Here is a 15,204-nt window from a genome sequence, read left to right as displayed (position 1 = left end):
AAAGGGGGGGTAGAGAGAGGGAGGAGGGTAGAGAGAGAGTGAATGTAGCGAGATTCTCTGCCGTCCAGCGTAGAAACATAGAAGATAGGGGCAGGAGGAGGCCATTCGGCCCTTCAAGCCTGTCCACCATTCATCATGATCATGGCTGATCGTCCAACTCAATTGCCTAATCCTGCTTTCTCCCCATAACCTTTGATCCCATTCGCCCCAAGTGCTATATCTAGCCATCTCTTGAATACATTCAATGTTTTGGCATCAACTACTTCCTGTGGAAATCAATTCCACAGGCTCACCACTCTTTGGGTGAAGAAATGTCTCCTCATCTCTGTCCTAAATGGTTTACCCCAACTCCTTACACTGTGACCCCAGATTCTGGGCACACCCACCATTGGGAACATCCTCCCTGCATCTACCCTGCCCAGTCCTGTTAGAATTTTATAAGTCTCTACGAGATCCACCCCACCCCACATTCGTCTGAATTCCAGCAAAATCAATCCTAACTTGGTCAATCTTTCCTCATACGTCAGACCCGCCATCCCCGGGATCAGCCTGGTAAACCTTCGCTGCACTCCCTCGAGAAAAACAGCATCCTTCCTCAGAAAAGGAGGCCAAAACTGCACACAATATTCCAGGTGTGGTCTCCCCAAGGCCCTGTATAACTGCAACATCACATCCCTGCTCCTGTACTCGAAACCTCTCACAATGAAGGCCAACATACCATTTACCTTCTTTACCACCTGCTGCAGCTACATGCTTACCTTCAGTGACTGGTGCACAAGGACACCCAGGTACCGCTGCACACTCCCCTCTCCCAGTTTACAGTCATTCAGGCAGTAATCTGCTTCTTGTTTTTGCTTCCAAAGTAAATAACCTCACGTTTATCCAAATTATACTGTATCTGCCATTGATTTGCCCACTCACCCAACCTGTTGAGATCATGCTGAAGGATCTCTGCATCTTCGTCACAGTTCAGCCTCCCACCCGACTTGGTATCATCTGCAAACTTGGAGATGTTACATTTTGTTCCCTCATCCAAATTATTCATACATATTGTGAATAGCTGGGGTCCCAACACCGATCCCTGTGGCACCCCACTAGTTTGAAACTAGCCTGCCAATTTGAAAACGACCCATTAATTCCTACTCTTTGTTTCCTCTCTGCCTACCAGTCTTCTCTCCATCTCAATACACTTCCCCTAATCCCATGCATTTTAATCTTGCACAATAATATCTCATGCGGGACTTTGTCAAATACTTTCTGAAAGTTCAAATATACCACATCGACTGGCTCCCCCTCATCCACACTGCTAGTTACATCTTCATAGAATTTCAACAGATCTGTCAAGCATGATTTCCCCTTCATAAATTCATGCTGACGCTGTCTAATCCTGCCACTGCTTTCTAAAAATGTCCACTATAAAGTCCTTGATAATGAGTTCAAGAATTCTCCCTACCACCGATGTTAGGCTTGCTGCTCTAAAATTCCCTGTTTTCTTTCTACTTGCCTTTTGAATATTGGAGTGGCATTAGCTACCTTCTAATCTGCAGGGAATGTTTTAGAGTCTATAGAATCCTCGAAGATGATCACCAATGCATCCATTATTTCTAGACTCACTTCCTTAAGTACTCTGGGATGTCGATTATCAGGCGCGGGGGATTTATCCACCTTCAATCCTATCAACTTTCCTAGCACCATTTCTCAACTAATATTGATCCCCCTCAATTCTTCCCTCTCATTAAATCTTGCATTCTCCAACATTCCTGATATCTGATTTGTGTCCTCTTTTGTGAAAACAAAACCAAGGTATGTATTCAGTTGCTCAGCCATTTCTTTGTCCCCTATTACACATTCTGCTGTTTCTGTCTGTAGGGAACCTACCTTTGTTTTCACTAATCTCCTTCTCTTCATGTACTTACAGAAACTCTTAGTGTCAGTCTTTATGTTCCCTACAAGCTTTCTGGGACCAACGCAACTGGCAAAAGCTGACTAAAATCCTGTATCTGAGAGAGCTTCACCACACTTACTCAGGCTGCTTCTATTGTTCCAACTTTTGAAAAAAAAACCAAGGCTTCACAAGCTGTTTCTCTTCTCATAGCCTGCTTGCCACCTGTCCCCCAATTTCTCTCTCTCTAAAAGAAACCAGGACAAAACACACCTCTTAAAGCCACAGCATCGGCACAGGTTAATTAAAGCTGTTCCAGTATCAAAACCATCATGTCATCTGCATGTAATGGCAAAGTAAAAACGTACAACAGCACCACCTAGTTCAGAAAGCAGGAAGTCTTACTTCTTATAATCTATACATTATAAAAAGCATGCAATTCTTGTTCAGGCTTCTTTTGTTGCAATTTTTATACGCAATGTGATATCAATATTTAACACTGAAATTGTCCACGCAAGGATTGAAAAAGGAAATTCCATACGAAAACATTTGTCCGTAACGTTTCAGGTATGACCTCAGAGTCTTACAGATGGTGGTGTCCTGATATGCCTATTCCCCTTGCCTTTCCATCCAATAGAGGATTTGGAAGGTGCTGTCAAATTTTATTTGGGGAATTGCTACAGTGCTTTCTATAGATAATACACATTTCTTGCCACAGCGCATTGGTAACGGAGGGAATGAATGCCCAAGGGGCTGACAGTCAAAAGGGGTGGATTGCCCTGGATGATGGTGAGCTTCTTGAGTGCTGTTGTCAGTGAACAGCATTCTATCACATTTCTGACTTACGTTTCACATAGGTTGGTCAAGCTGATAGGAGTCAGAAAGTGAATTACCCAGCTCCCAGTCTGCGCTTGTAACCATAGCATTTATTTGGCTGGTTCTGGTACCTTACTTGTCATTACACAATAATCATGCTCAAAATGCTTCTCACTCACCTCAGAGTCTACAAGACGCTTGTAAAGGACTTCATACAACACAATGAGACCATTCGGATTCTTTGGCTCCTCCCATTTGATATGAACCACTTTATTGATTACCTCATATGTGACTGGACCCACAATGTCGTCAGCATTTGCTGTAAAATGAAATAACTCAAATCAACCAATCAATCCCAATAACATATGTCAATGAGGCGACGGTGCAAATTCAGATTTTTGATGACTGAGATAAGTGAGTAGGTTGCACAGCTCAGGGCACCACACATTGGAGAGATGACTAGCTAACCCACTTAATAGTGAAAACCTTGAGCTTTAAAAGCTTGTGCAATATAGGAAAGAAGAAAGAATGACTTCCATTTACATGGGGCCTTCTGCAATCAATAGACATCTCAAAGCACCTTGCTGTCAACAAAACTTTCTTTAGGGTGTAGCTACTATTGTAACGTCAGAATTATGACAGTCAATTTGTGCACAACAAGATCCCACAAACAGCATTGTGATAATGATCAGATAATCAGTTTGTATAATGTTGGAGGGATAAATATTGGTTGAGGACCCTTCTGTCTCACAGGCATTAAATCTAAACAAACCTCAAACTACACATCTTATCATCAAAGACATTTTTGTCATAACTTTATGGTTCTTCTTCAGAATTATGCCTTGGGACCTTTAACATCCATCCACCAGTCTCTCAGTTTACTGCCTCGTCCCAAAGACTGAAGATCTGATAGCACAGCACTCTATCAGTACTGCACTGGAGCTTGTTGCGCGACCAAGTTTTGCAATGTAACTTGAACCCAAAAGGAGTAAAAGCAGAAATATTAAACAGAAATTACTGGACAAACTTAGCAGTCTGGCAGTACCTGTAGAGAGAAAACAGAGCTAACGTTTTGAGTCCAGTGACCCTTCTTCAGAAAGGTCACTGGGCTTGAAACACTAATTCTGTTTTCTCTCTAGAGATGCTGCCTGACCTGCTGACTTTCTCCAGCAATTTCTGTTTTGTTTAAACTTCCAGCATCCGCAGTTCTTGGTTTCATTTTAAAAGCAGACCTACCGAGATGAGAAACTGTACGTCCATATGGTTCTTAAAATAAAGCATTTAATGAAGAACAGGTGGGAATACGATTGCAACTGCTAAATAAGCTTTAAGCATCTTCTTTAGGGAATGTGTTTGCACAGTGCACATCACATCTCACAGCAGCAGATGGCACTGCTCACAAGGGCATACTCTGTGTCAGGTACTTGGAAGGATGGTTCCAAGAGTATGGTTCAAAACATTTCCAAGACTACGTAACTGCGGACCTGCTGCATGGATAACAAAACCATAAACTCTCATCTCAATACACTGCAGCTAGCTTTTGGCTGTGTTTTATCACCAGAACAACTTCACTCAGATTTACACTTTAAAAGACTCAGCAGCACCAGTGAAACATGAGGAACAGCGGTTAACAGAACAGCCTACTGTATTTGAGACCTCATTCAAACACTGCCAGATGAATTGAAAGCCTGTCTCTCTCCTACAGCTGTCAGGTGGTCCATAGGGTAACACTTGAAGTCAGAAAGCCACGAGTTCAAGTCCAACTCCAACTCTGGAGATCTGACTGCATAATTTAGGGCAGCACTCCCAGTGCAGTACTGAGGAAGTGCTGCACTGCCAGAGGTGCCCATTCAGGTGGAAAAGGTCCCATGACACAATTAGAAAAGAAGCAAATAAGACCATCCAAGTGGTCAGGCCAATCTCAACCGACATCACTAAACACAGGTAATTTATGTCAATGTTGTTTGTGTTTACTGGGCAAAATGGCTCTCATTTGTTAGCACTTCAAATGTATTCATACATCCAAGAAATAAATGTAGACTATTCAGCCCTTGACGTCTGCTCTAATATTCAATAAGATCATGGTTGATCTGATTGCAAACTTAACCCTACTTTCCTCCTCATAGGCCTCAACTGTCTTTTCAGTCCAAAACTGGCTCAGCTCAGTCCTGAATTTATTCAATGACCTACCCTGCTCAGTGGGGAAGAGAATTCCAAACACTAAAAACCTTCAGAGAGAAGAAATTTCTCCTCACCTCCATCTTGGATGGGAACCCTCTTGTTTGGCTGTAAGAATGTGAGTGATTTTCCATAAATACAAGTTCATTTGTTCACTCCTCAGATGGCCAATCTGACTTGTGTAAAACAACCCAATCACTAAGGGGCTGAACTCCTTGTTCTGAGGAATGGTCACTGGACCCAAAACATTAACTCTGATTTCTCTCTACAGATGCTGCCTGAACTTATTCAGCAATTTCTGTTTTTGTTTCTGCAGTTCTTTCGGTTTTTAAAAAAATTTAAAATCAGTATTAATGATAAAAATGAAACTAAGATGTTCAACTAAATTCAATACTTTACAACATTCCATATTGCTAACATTGTAGACATGCCAAGGGTCTGCCCTCACTGTACGAGACAAATCCTGTAAATTTCAACAGCTCACGACACAAATGGGTGTTTTGGCATTAACTTATGATTATAGTGCACTTTTATTCACACACTGTAACCCTCTGCCCAACCTAGATTTTGTGCAGGAATAACACAAACATTATCCATAAACATTAGGTTTTGGAAGAGTTTTTGGTCAGGGTTTGTAACGACACTGATCATTCTAAAATGTTATTTCAACATTCCCTGTGCAATGCTGCTGTGTCAACAGTTATAATGCACTTATAGTCACTTCCCACTCGTTCCTGACATCTCTCTTTTTCTCCGTTTGACCACCTTAGATGTATATAAGTAAAATCTTAACCTGACAAAGGGTCACTGGACCTGAAGCATTAATTTTGTTTTCTCTCCACAGATCGGCCAGGCCTGCTGAGCTTTTCCAGCAATTTGTGTTTTCGTTTCTCATATGTCAGTGACTGCAGAGAACTCCTGTGACCTGAACAGAAATTGCAGGAAATCAAACATTTCTCTGTCCCCTACCTTCAGGCATGGTCCTTGCACTGACATAGGCTGCAACACTGCATCCTCCAGTTTCCACTTCATGGTTGCATGCATGGATTTCAATTCGATATCCTGAGAAATGGCGCAAGTTGGAGATTACCAGGGACTCTTTCATCCACACCTTCTCCAATAATTTTGGATATTCCTCCTCTGGCCATTTTGTAGCAGACACATTGCCTATGGAGCTGGACGTGGTCACTTCCTGAGCACTGCTGTTTGAAAAGATTCTCAGTTCCCTACGTTTTCGCGAGGGTCTAAAACCAACGACAACAAGGAGACAGTTTTAAAACACTGCATTAAATGCTAAAAGTGAGCATAGTGACAACAGCAGAGAGGAAGGGCAACATGATGGCAGGAACAGTTTTAAAAATTCATTCTTGGAAAGAGGGCGTGACTAGCAAGACTGGCGTTGATTCTTCACTGCCAGCTTCCCTGGGCTATGATATAATAGACTGGCATGATAGGCCACTTCAAAGGGCAATTAGGGTTCAACATATTGGTGACAGACTCAAATCATATATAGGCATGGTTGGCTAAGAATAGGTTCCTTCTTATGGAACATTAGTGAACCGGTTGGGTTCTCTATAATAGCCTTATGGTCACTTCTATAAATAGGGACTGCTTTATTTTCATCATTCAATTTCTCAGAATGTCACAGTAGAATCAGAATTTGAATTCTCTGGACTGACTATACTATCACACCCAGGAAAAGAGAGGAAAGCATTTAATTTAGTTTTGGGAGGGAAGAGACTAATATTGGGTAGCTAATGCAGGCATGTAGGACTGAAAGTCCTCTGTCTGCACCTTATTAATTCTGTGATAAAAGTGATTTTATGCTATTGCTAGCTGTAAGCACTGGGCGACATGGAAACTCTGACTGCCAATGGCACCCAGGGACCAAATACTTGAGTCTAGAGAGCAGAAACAGTGCAGTAACTCAGGTTACCGAAACAAGACCCAGTCTCCTCCCGGCAAATCAGGGAACCACTGCACACAGAAAGCAGACAGCATGGGAATCCCTGGTTGTAGCTTTTCATTCACCTGCCTTCCTAACCCACGCAGTTTGAAATTAAAGACAGGATTAGACTATTTTGGCTTGAATGAATTTATCACAAACCAACAAGGCACTCTGGTTCATTCTCAATGCAGTTAACTTGCCCTTTACGGGATGCCAGGCAGTGCCATTACTGCAGCTGTGCCAAGTGAATGAGGGGCTTCCAGCAAGTGAGAACACAACAGCGAGGGTGCAAGCGCATGAGTGGAAAAAAGCAGCATGTTAAAGCTTTTATACCCTGCAACAGCTTAACCTGCCAGAAGGAGTCAAAATCAGGTAATCCAATGGAATAAAGTAGACATACAAATCGAGGAACTCAAAACCAAAGCTCAGTTGTCTGGATATTTAGAATATTTTAGGACAATTTAAAATTTTCATGTTAAAGTGCTATAGGGTATAGATAAAACCAGGTCACAACAATGCATTGCAAAGTTACTTTCATTGCCACAGTGTCCTCTTTAAACAGGAACTCTCTCAGTATCTGGACTTCATTCAAAATTTGAACTGAAGAAGTGTGTACGCACTAGGACATGTCACTGCCTCACAGCTTACTGGCATGTTGCATTAAACAATGCAGCATTTAACCTTGACAGATAGGTAGGGATTCTGCCAACAGCTCAAGGTCAAGCTAATAGCAAGGGTGTGGTCCTGAGCAGCAGATACCAGGAAGAACACTGCTCAATTGTTTAGATTTACGGGTCTCATCTGACACAGTTTTGATGCTTTGAATACCTTCAGTGACCTAGCTTGAGAAACAAATCTGCCAGGCTCTCTCCCAATTGCCAAACAGGAACCCTTACTGAAATGAGCACAGGTACATCGATCAAATAAGGAAAGATCATGTCACTTGTGGCCAAATTACTCCCTTCATTATGGCAGGGGTAGAGATTTTAGCATTATTGATTTTCCGCTCCAAAATGCAGGTATAGGAGATCATAGGGCTGACAGCAACACTTATCAAACTGACTGACATCAATTAGACAAGCAACAGTGAAAACTGTTCCCTTCTGCAACACTTTCACTTAGCATTGCGGGTCTAAACACTAATGGTCCCTGTAGAACAATGTGGGATCTCAATGGCCTATGCTGGTTGTGTTTATTCCAATACCATGGAGATGATGAATATCTACTTATCAAGCTTACCAAAGGTGTCACACGTACAATACTGGTCAACATCATTAGCAACTTGACTTGATTAAAAGCATCTTGACAAAAAAAAAATTAGCATTTAATAAAAATTTTCACCCGTCTAGATTTAACATTGAGTTCCACAATTCTATGTCACAACCTCTGACCCTATTGTGTTTCATGTTATTTTGCCGGTTGGTTAATTTTTCCCTCTATTTCTCTCCCAACCCCTTTACTTTTCTTTCAGACGGTTCAACTATAGAGCTTTTCCGGATCCTTGTTTCCTTGTCCCATTATCACTTTCTTTGGCTTTGCACAATGAAGCCTTTTCTCTGTTAACCTCTCCTGCCTTACGCCCTTTGACAGATCTGCCCTCTTCTCGGACTTCACATCCTCTTTCCTACCACTTGTTAAAAATCTATTACATCTCTGACTTACCCTGGTTGTGACAAAAGCTCTGACAGAACATTCTGTTTCTCTCTCCATTGATGCTGCCTGAACTGTTGAATATTTCTACCATTTTTCCATTTTTATTTTAAGACTTCCCACACCCACAGTCTTTTGCAGTTGTGCTAAGTCTTTCGGTTCAGCATTTTTGTTTCAACAGCTCACTACAACCTTACACATAAGATCCACAAATTCTTCGCTTTCACCACCATTGTGCTGAGTTAGGTCAATTCAGTTTCAGCCGCAGACAGGAGCGCTACCTCTGCACTCCACGGCGATGGGAGATTGTTGGCAAGAATTCAAAATGATCCAGGGACCTGACTATCAATCAGAATTTTCCATGAGTTTGCACCAGAAGTTAAGGTACGAGGACACTCAAACCTGAATATGCTGCACTTTCCGTGACTAATCAGCTTTTGGAAAAACTCACTTGGAATACTTGGATATACTGGAATACATCTTACAGCATGTCCTTAGTTACAGTATCAGTCATCTTACATCTATCTTCCAAAATCAATTAAACACTTGTTGAAAGGCAGTCATTGTTGTAATACAGGAAATCATACCTTGCATGACTACCTTCATGTCAAATGTGCTGTATTTGCTCCTGTATACAAGGTCTTCGTTCTCACTGTCACATTTGCATCAATAGTTTGCTGGCCTACATTCCTATGCTTGCATTAATACTGGAAACTACAGAGATAAATCAGTTACACTGTAATTACACCCTCCAAGCACAGACAGTGCTGTAACATCTCAGGTTTGCATCTCCCAGGGTTTCAGTCTGCAGACAAACTACTGTCCTTGAATGAAATCTCCTTACCAGACACATCATATTATTTTGCTGCAAATAAGTCCACATTAAAAAAAAGTTCAAATACTCAGTAAAAAAAAAGTGCAGTTTCTGATTAAAATGGCAACCGAAATACTTCCGTGCTTCATTCTCCCTGTTCCCAAACTATCCGAGGTCTGTATTTCTGTTCGACTTTCATTGTGGATTGCCATAAGAGGTTATCTGTCATCAGTGTAACCTGCCTTTCTATGACTGTCTTACAAAAGGTTTTCCATTCACTGAGTTCAGTTTATCATCTGACACCTTCCTAATTTCTTGGGTGAAGAAGCTCTCTTTTAATAACTTAGGTATATACGCCCATGAATCTCAGCTCCTGCAGGTCTAATAGAACTTTATACTGTCACTCCATATTCTTTGTACCAAAGTGTATTATCTCAAACCTCTCTGCGCTGAATTTCATCTGCCACCTGCCTGCTCACCAAGGTTTAGATCATCTACATATTTCAGGAAAAGCAAGGGTTCCACGACAAACCTTCCAGCTCAAAAAAAAATCCATCAGCCATTACGCTCCTGTTTACTCTCCCTGAACCAATTTTGTATCCATGTTACTACTTGTCCCTTTTATTTGATGACCTGTAACTTTCCTCACAAGTCTGTTGTGTGGCACTGTACTGAACACCTCTTGCAAGTCCATGTACACCGCATTAACAGTCTTCCTCTCATCAATCCTCTCTGTTACCTCTTCAAAAGCCTCCACCCAAGCTCGTCAGATATGATTTTCCTTTATCAAACCCACAAAGACTTGCCCAAATCAATCTATTTTTTTCCAGGTGACTGTTAATTCTATTCCAAAGAAATGTTTCCATAAGTATTCCCACCACTAAAGTGCTCGTAATCCTCCAGTTTTCTGAATCGAAGAAAAATTGAAGGATTGTTACCAATAGCTCTGTAATTTGCACTCTAACTTCCTCTCTTTCAAAGAACAAAAGAAAATTATAAACAATAACACATTATATGTAACATTATGAGAAAATCTTTAATAAACTCTATGTTCCACTCCATCTTCAGGTACAAAAAATTATAGCACGAACACTGCTTTATTCTCACATTGCATCAAAACAACTCAAAACAACACAACCATCCTGACTTGGAAACATATCAAGTTCCTTCAGCGTCAATGGGTCACAACCATGAACCTCTCTCCCTAATGACACTGTGATCTACCTACAGCACATGGACTGCAGAAGTTCAAGGTAGCAGCTCACTACCACCTTCTCAAGAGCAACTAAGGACAGGCAATAAATGTTTAAAAAACATAATTATTACAACACAAAGTCCTTCTGTTCAAGGACACCAAATACTTATTTTAATGAAGTTTTTTGTTTGTAAAGAAATCTGTTAGCTGATTCCTTGCTCCAAGCCAATTTAATCTTGAAATTTTCTTTCTAACATTTCTTTTATACTAGGAAGATCAATCCTCAATCTCTTTCAGCAACATCCTTTATCGAGGGGGTATTGCCCCAGAGCAAACAATCATCAATATAGCATTCCAGAGGCACACTTTTTTCCTGTTTGGCCCTTATGTAAGGAATTGTTTTAAAATACCAGATAAATACATTGCTAAATCTGTCGCTTCTACTAGCATGTGGTTTTGCAGCTAAGGTTCTTTTAATACGTTCTTTTGATTTTTATTTCCAAGCTAACAGACAACATTTGTCACTTCTTCTATAAAAAAATATAATGAATTCTGCCGCACTTGAGGTGTTCGCTATTAGTGATAATTTCGTCCCTTCTGGGTCACGCAAGACTGAAAATAAATGCATACTGTTCTAAGCTCAATTTTTAAAAATGCCTTGTTGACCTTTTCACAGCCTCCAAAAGTAGCGTATTTAATTGAAATACAGCACAGCACCCATCCAGGCTACTTGGTATGCATAAGCAGCTTAATTGCCCAATTAAATTTCTCAACTGATTTCCTTCGTCCCTTGTTGTAGCAGCTCCTTTTCCAATTTATCAGGATTCTATTAATGTTCTTTAGGTAAGACTGTTGATTCAGTTACTCCCAAATTAGTCCTATCTAATAGCTAATACTGTGGTTTTAAAAATTCCTGAAGCCTACTTTCCAATTCCAAATTTTGCTCTATGCCCATTAATGTTTTCAAATTCACTGTTGTTACCCCGTAAAAAAATTATCTACACACATTAAGATACCTGAACACTCCTCCCCCAAACCTCCACCATAGTGCCTATCAAGGATAGTAGGGGCTGCTTTTAACTGGGGACAAGTCACTTCTAAGAGGACAAGCCTCACTGAAATGTACCACACTCTAGAGGCTTCTCTTAGGCTATATAAACAGTTATTTAACTTCCACTGTGTTTGCTGCCATATTCATTAAAAAATATGTTCATGTTCGCGCTCATCTCTAAATTAATTGTTTGCAAACGTGCCTCCCACGCAACCCAATGATCAGTGAGTAAGTTTACCAAGATCCAAGTTCAGTTCCTATCCATTTTCCTGATCAAAATTATTTTCTTTTCTTTATTATGTATAGTTGTTGACTAACAAATCTGGTCAACAATTCGACAAAATGCAACGTGATTTTTTTTCTTTACCCTCCACCTTCAAATTCATAGCCACCAACCTGAAATTTCTTGTTGAGGCAGATTTACCATAAGTGGTGACAATGTCCTTCAGTACATCATTCCAAACTATTAAATTCTCACCAATTTAGGTCTACTTACAGGAATTTAAATTACACCTTAAAGGGCCAGGCCATCTTAAACTCAGCTCTACCTAAGCAGCAGAACTACAGATTTACCATTACATGGCATTACATTCCAGGCATTATAAAAGAATGTAGAATCATAGAATCACTGCAGTGTGGAAACAGGCCCTTCGGCCCAACACGTCCACACTGAACCTCAGAGCATCCTACCCAGACCCATCCAATCTACACATCCCAGAACACTATGGGCAATTTAGCATGGCCAATCCACCTAACCTGCACATCTTTGGACTGTGGGAGGAAACCGGAGCACCCGGAGGAAACCCACGGAGACACGGAGAGAATGTGCAAACTCCACACAGACAGTCGCCCGAGGGTGGAATCGAACCCGGGTCCCTGGTACTGTGAGGCAGCAGTGTTAACCACTGAGCCATGTAATAAGTGACTCGCCAAGAGCTGATGTCAAAACAAAGCACCTGCAGTCAAAATCAACTCAAACATGGTCAAAGGCAAATTGACTGCAGTCAGCCCAAATAAAGTCCCACTTCAGAAGAAAAAGGAAACTTAAACCTATATATGTTGTTTGATTGTCACATCTGTGACTTCCCCCAGCAACATGTACTCTATACACGGTCCATTACAGCAACGTGTCAAAGCTCCTACAACAGCAAATTCTGAACTCTCAAGTTCTAACATTGCGAAGGATAAGAGCAGTAGACAGGTGGGAATCTACAACTTTCCCTCTAAGCCACACACCACCTTGATAGGCCATTTCTTCGCTGTCACTGATGAAAATCCTGGAACTCCTTTTCTAACAGCACTTTAGATGTCTCTACACAGCAAGGGTTGCAGCAGTTCAAGCAAGGAGCTCATCACCACCTTATCCAACAAAGTCAGGTTTGGAGAACAAATGCTTGCCTTGCTAGCCCAGTTCATTTTGCATAAACAAACAAAAAAGAAAAAGAATCTGCTTACGGGCTGTGAGCAACAAGTCCAACGCCATATAAGAACTCTCTTTGGGTCCTAACCTGCAGTCTTAAAAATCACAGACAAAAACATGGCAAACTGAGAGGTGTCAGTAATGGTCCAGGTGTGTCATTCCACACTGCCTTAAAAGACTGAATTAGAAAGAATGCCTTAAAAAGGGGAGATAAGTTTATAAGGGAAATCCAGCATTAGTTACTGTTGACTAGTTTCCAATTACTGCCCTTCTCTTGACCCTCCTATTTGTTTCAAATGGTTAAAAGATCAACTATGGAACATAGGAAGTTTAGAAACATTCAAGTTGGTGGGATCATTTGGGAGCATTTAGAAGTTCAGACACTATTTCACTCCATAGATTTAAGGGAACCAGCCAGGGCTCTGCCTCCTAATCACTGACAGATTGAGCCAAAAGCGAGCAGGGGAGAATTATTGGGCAAAGATCCATATCAGGCTGCCAACAAGGTGACCCAAATTGCTAGCATGCACATACCAAACAGGTTCAGTGATGAAGTATGGCTATGGTAGAGGAACCAACAAAACTGTGTTCCAGGAGGTCAACCAAGTGTTTGGGGAAACAGTGGGGGCGTGCTAATCAACAGGTGTCCAGTAGAAGCTCTAAGATATTAGGGGCATATTTGAGTTACTTATCACTTATAAGTACTTAGAATTCTGGCATTCATATAACAGAAGTCTAAAGGTTTCTTTTAAAATGCAGTTAGTTGTGTAAATATCCATAACCAAAATAAATAGTTCTCTGGTTATATTTGTGTAGAACACTGATTATTCACAAAATGAGAAGCAAAAGCAGAATTAAAAGTTTTTCAAACAAAGGGGCGTCAAAACAATTTTAATTTTCTCTTTTATTTCTTTTGATTCCCCCAACTTTTAAAAATTATTACAAATTATGGATACGGCCAACTGCACACCACCCAGCGTGATTTCAGAAGCACAGAATTTAGACACTCCCTTACCTACTGTCCTTAGTACCACTCTCTTGAGGTGTAGGTCTGCAAAAGTAAAACATCCACTTTAAATGAGTTTTGATTTGAAAATTTTGTATTGGGGTCTGTTTCCTGGATGATTAAGTCTGATTTTGCTGCATTCAGTTTGTTTTCAAAAAAAAAACAGCATCATTCAGAGTAAAGTGTAAGGGAAATTAACCACAATTACTTGTTTAAGTATCAGCACACACTGCTGTGTACTGAGAAACTGGCATTTTCACTGCTTCCAGGACCTTTGAGGTACACAACTGCCCCAGACCTGACCTGCAGCAGCACACGCTAAGTGAATGGATGGTTTGTCAGATGTCTCACTCCATCAAATCAAACTGGTTCTAATCATCACTTGTCATGGTCAGATGAACTGTGACATGCTATAAAAGGATATTCTTTCAGGAGGCAAGCAAAGAAGTCACACCAAGAAATCCCTAGCAACCATCTTGTTAAGTGAATCTCTGAGTTATTGCGCAGTCTATTGAAAAATGTGCTAAACACGTGTTGTCATTTATACATCTTAACATATCCAAAATCCCTGAACAACCCAACATTTTAGATATTTTTTTTTCAGCCCATTTACAGAGACTGATGAGTCCACCAGCAGGCAGCAGGCCTGTCTATGAACCATTACCAAAGTCTCTACAATCCTCATGTTCAGATGGAGTTTATGGAAAACGTTACTTATGCTGTCTTGTTGCCTCCTCATATTGTACGAATATTAACTTTTAGTTGTTGAGTCTGTCAAGAATGAAAAATTTTATATAGGCTTTAAAATGTGTTTTTAAATGCTGTAAATTCGTGGAAATTTTCAAGACTGACATGGACATTAGTTGGTGAATGTTGGATCAATGGAACTGAAGTACAGCTCAGCTGCGATCTAAGTGAATGGTGGATTAGGCTCACTTCTGTCGCTACGCTTGCCATCGTCCGTCACTAGGTTTACGTTGTTTCACTAAATTATTAGTAGATTTCACTTAAAAAAAAAACTGTTTCCCTGCTTGTATCACCTGACCCCTTTCAAACAGCCGATGCGTCAGGCCAGCAAATCCTCTGAACAGAGGGAAATGCAGTAGTTGGGTGATGAATGGAAAACACAAAAAAAATTCAAGATTTTGAATTGCATGAAATCTCCTGAACTCTCTATTAGGATTCCGAAGACCCTGTGTTCCGGTGTCAGGTTGACACATCCTCACTTACATCTCTTTACACAA

At 40.8% G+C, this 15,204-nt stretch overlaps 1 protein-coding gene across 1 annotated transcript in view; it reads right to left on the bottom strand.

The window, feature by feature from the left end:
* LOC109915409 (insulin receptor-like) overlaps positions 1 to 15,204 on the bottom strand; it is a 272,296-nt gene that overhangs the window by 22,085 nt on the left and 235,007 nt on the right. Inside the window, exons 11-14 of the mRNA XM_048613938.1 lie at positions 13,970 to 14,005; positions 5,846 to 6,120; positions 2,878 to 3,017; positions 2,251 to 2,261 (exon numbers count right to left, since the gene is read on the bottom strand). Of these exons, the coding sequence (XP_048469895.1) occupies positions 2,251 to 2,261; positions 2,878 to 3,017; positions 5,846 to 6,120; positions 13,970 to 14,005 (462 nt within the window). The remainder of the gene's footprint in view (positions 1 to 2,250; positions 2,262 to 2,877; positions 3,018 to 5,845; positions 6,121 to 13,969; positions 14,006 to 15,204) is intronic.

This window comes from Rhincodon typus, chromosome 29, assembly GCF_021869965.1.
Source record: "Rhincodon typus isolate 14 chromosome 29, sRhiTyp1.1, whole genome shotgun sequence".
NCBI classification, from domain to species: Eukaryota; Metazoa; Chordata; class Chondrichthyes; order Orectolobiformes; family Rhincodontidae; genus Rhincodon; species Rhincodon typus.
The sequence above is the reverse complement of the archived record's forward strand: the minus strand, read 5'-3'. Positions and strand labels throughout refer to the sequence as shown.